This window comes from Myotis davidii, unplaced genomic scaffold, assembly GCF_000327345.1.
Source record: "Myotis davidii unplaced genomic scaffold, ASM32734v1 scaffold117, whole genome shotgun sequence".
NCBI classification, from domain to species: Eukaryota; Metazoa; Chordata; class Mammalia; order Chiroptera; family Vespertilionidae; genus Myotis; species Myotis davidii.
The window spans coordinates 151286-155314 of NW_006288382.1; the positions used below are offsets into that span (position 1 = coordinate 151286).

Genomic DNA, 4029 nt, shown 5'->3' on the forward strand with positions numbered 1-4029 from the left:
CTGACGACTTGGAGGTTGGGGTGCAATTGGTTGGTTTCCGCCAAAAGCACTTGCCTTATGGCCCCGCGCCATCTTTGGTTCTCTCCCCAAAAAAAAAAAGTTTTATTTGATTTCAGAAATGATTTATCATTTCATTACAGAATGATGTCCGAGTCAAATTTGAACATAGAGGAGAAAAAAGGTAAGGAAAGAAACATTACAATTCAGATTATCAATTTAATTAAATGCATGTTCTAGTTAAAGCCATTAAAGGTTCTTTCTATATTTTAATGAAGGCTTGTGGCTTACAAATTGAGAATGGAATAGTCCTTGATAGCGTGTAACATGTATTTAAACTTAAGATAGAAACTATCAAAATTCAGGCTAAACATTAGAAAGATAAATGTTTTTACTTTGCAATATTCAGAAGTAAATAAGATCATTACATAATGCAGCCTTTGAATATTACCATTTTCTTTATTTTTACTTATCATAATCATATCCTTAAAAATCTCCTTATCATATTATACTCTACAGAATTATGTATGTGGACTTAAGATTCACAATTTAAAAATATATATATATTTTTTATTGATTTCAGAGAGAAAGGGAGAGGGACAGAGAGAGAGAGAGAGAAACATCAATGATGAGAGAGTACCATTGATCGCCTGCCTCCTGCACACCCCACCCTGGGGATCAAGCCCGCAATCTGAACATGTGCCCAAACTGGGAATCGAGCCGTGACTTCTTGGTTCTTAGGTCGACACTCAACCACGGAGCCCGCCAGCTGGCAACATTCACAATTTTGATTATTCTCAACGTATAACGTGTACTTAAATAGTAACATTGAGGGAAATGAGTTGAAATGGTGGCTGTGAATTATTTAGGAGTAGGGTAAGCCTAGTCTTCTTCCGGATCTGTATCTTCTTACAGTAGCAGAGGTGGGTGGTGATGGTTAACAACAGAATTATTAACAAGACTCTTTGGAGTTGGAGAATATGGGATTTCATGTTTGTTATTTGTGTCATTAATTTAATGAAAGATCTATCCATTTTAAAGACTTTAAAAAGGCTCAAAAATCATATAACCTGAGAGGTAAAATGTTTTACACAGACATATAGTTTTTAAAAATGCGATATGCTAGATATACTCTATCAGTGTCGTCCATTCTGCTTTTTCTACTTACAGTTCTTTTATGGGTATTTTCAGTGTGTTTTTTTTTCCTTCATGGGGCACTATTTATTGAGTGCTTGTTACCTGCTGGGCCCTGAGGGACCAGTCAGTGAGCAGATGGTCCCTGCCTGACAGAGCTTACAGGCTAGTAGAGTGGTTTCCAGGCTTAGGCGCATGTTCCCGGGAGCAGCATAGGCCAATCCATTGTGACATAGGAAGAAATACTAGAATTAATTTTTTTTAATTCTTTAAAAATATTTATATTTAAATGTTGAGTTGATAAGGGTACGAGAATCAAAATTTGAACCCCCAAAGAATGACTTTATTCTTTTCAATAAGAATAAAGCTGAAGAAAATAGTTAAACTTAACTATGTGATATCCATACTATGAAATGGAAGAATAATTGGAGTTGATACTGAAATGAAACCTTCCCCGTCAGCTCTGGGTTTTATTATTATTATTATTATTATTATTATTATTGATTTAATACTTTAATACTCATAGAACAGTTTCAGTGCAAATTACAAACTGCAGAGCTTTGTGAGGATTTCCTGTTTATAATTTGTGTTAGAATAGAACAGACTTCAGAGTTTTTGAACTTTGTGTTGAGAATTAGTGCACTTGATCCAAAACAAGCCATTGTGGTGCTCATGTACAGTGGGCGTTTATATCTTTACTTAATTTCAGTTTATTCGAAAGGTAACTGTTGAGGCATGCTAACTCTTCCTAAGAAAATAAGATGTTTTAAAATTCCATTTACACAGAATCCTTCAGTTCCCCAGACCAGTTAGACTGGAACATCTGAGGTCGAAAGCTAAAACTGCCTTTGGACAGTCCATGGAGCTCCATTACACCAATAACGAGGTAAATGGAAAGTTTCACTTTAAGTTGTTCTTGTTTTGGAAAGTAGTGTATTCATTTCAGAGATTGTTTTAGGACTGTTGTGTTTTTATTCAGGGATTGATGCAGATATGGTATGTTAGAGGAATGATAGAGCACAAATTTGTAAATTTAATTAAAATGGATTTTTCCATTATCTAAAATATTAAAAGGTACTACTGTGAGAATAATAGAATGAGAATCTATTAAAGGAGGAAATATATATATAGATATATATAATTTAAACATTTGCTGCTTATTTATATTTTATTTTTACTCTGTGTACTTTGATAAATTATCTTTTCTCATGCTCTATACTTACTAAGAGGCAATAGAGCTTTGGTAGTGAGTTTAGTTAAAACTTACAGGATTATTTTCATGGTGGTTAAGACATGATTAGATCATGTTTACATTTGGGAGTGTTACATGATCTTAAGGGCTTGCTGTGGCCCTGAGGAGCTCTGTGTTCTGGGGAACCCCTTTTGAAACTTCTGTAAAATTTGGATTCGATTTGATGATCTCTGAGTTTTCTTTCAGGTCCTATGAAGAGATCTCAAGATCTTGAGACCTTAAAATTTTCAGGGACAATGTAATTAACCGGTTAATTTGTACTTTTATTTTTTTTTTGTTTACCACCTCAGAAAATACTTGTTGAATTTGCCAGGCATAATGCTATGAGTTAGGAATTACAGCCCCTTATGGGATTTATAGACTTATAGTAGGAGAAGCAGACAGTTAATAAATGAACTGTTTAAATATGTTAAGTTCTTTGAAGGGAATGCATAAAATATTGTGACAAAGAATAAAGGCAAGGGCAGTAGGTATTCTATTTAGATAGTACTAAGGAAGACCTGACTGAGGTCTAATGTTTAATTACTGAAAATTGAGGTAGGAAAAGACAACCCTGCAAAGAGTTTGAGAAAAAGAACATTCTTGGTAGAGAAAGCAGTTTGTGAGTAGTGGGAGACCCTAACATGGAAAAGACTTCTGCGCTCCAGGGATAGAAGTCCCAGTGGGAATGGAGTGACAGGGAAAGGGTTGGGTCCGAGTCCCTAGGCCAGGGACTGGACCTCCTTGGATGTCAGGTATGGGATGGAAAAGATATGAGCAGTCATAGGTGTATAAGAGAGACTTTATTGTAGACCCAGTAACCCTTGCTAATATAGTAGCAAACACAGGAGCCATTGCTAACAAAGTAGCCTGACCAAGCAGCCACACACCGACTGGTCAGTAATACATCTTCCCTATAACGCAGCCCCGTACTGGCTGGTCAGAGCAACTTATATACAGCTTAAATAAGCTCAAACAAAAGAGGCTTTATGCCAAATAGTGACCTCAGTATTTGGGTTACAAACAGGCACGCCTGCGCAGTGTATAGCTTGCTGCATCCTTTTGCACCTGCTTATAGTAAGTTAGCCTTGAACACCCTGATTAGGATTCCCACGCTCAGAGTGGCCTTGAACATCCAGTGTACTCGGGACAGGGTTCCTACAGGAAGCTTAGTAAAAATTAATTTTAGAAAACATGTGAAACATTCTGCAAATAAAAACATTTGGAAATATGTTTTCAAATGAATTAATTTAAAGCAAAAGAATATGCTAATATAATGTTTCTAATGAAAAAACTGAAAACAAAGTATTTTGATTAAAAAATCCCTTTTCAAAGAAATAATATACCTGAACAAAATGATGAGTACTACAATATTTGAACACCTTAAATTTTTATTTTTCAGATACTTTTTGGCTTTTTATTAACCATGAACACCTTGTTACCTTGCCCTGTCTTGGCACTTATTTCTGTTTGTGCTGGCCTAATGTCCAGCTGCCAGCCCCTGGGACTGCGAGCTTTTCAGGGACATGGCAATAGGTCTAGGCTGAAGTACAGGGATGGATGGGCAGTGGGGAGGGGCAGGCTCCACTTGCCCACAGTGATAACTTGCTGGTGGATAATACACACCTGGTGGATCTTCTTCTCTTTCCGGTCTTCCCCATTTCCCT

The 4029-nt window shown here is 36.4% G+C and overlaps 1 protein-coding gene across 1 annotated transcript in view; it reads left to right on the forward strand.

Moving 5' to 3' along the window:
- Positions 1 to 4029, forward strand: part of MAP3K2 (mitogen-activated protein kinase kinase kinase 2) — a 53522-nt gene that overhangs the window by 6669 nt on the left and 42824 nt on the right. The window contains exons 3-4 of the mRNA XM_006760238.2: positions 141 to 181; positions 1918 to 2017. Coding sequence (XP_006760301.1) covers positions 141 to 181; positions 1918 to 2017 — 141 coding nt within the window. The remainder of the gene's footprint in view (positions 1 to 140; positions 182 to 1917; positions 2018 to 4029) is intronic.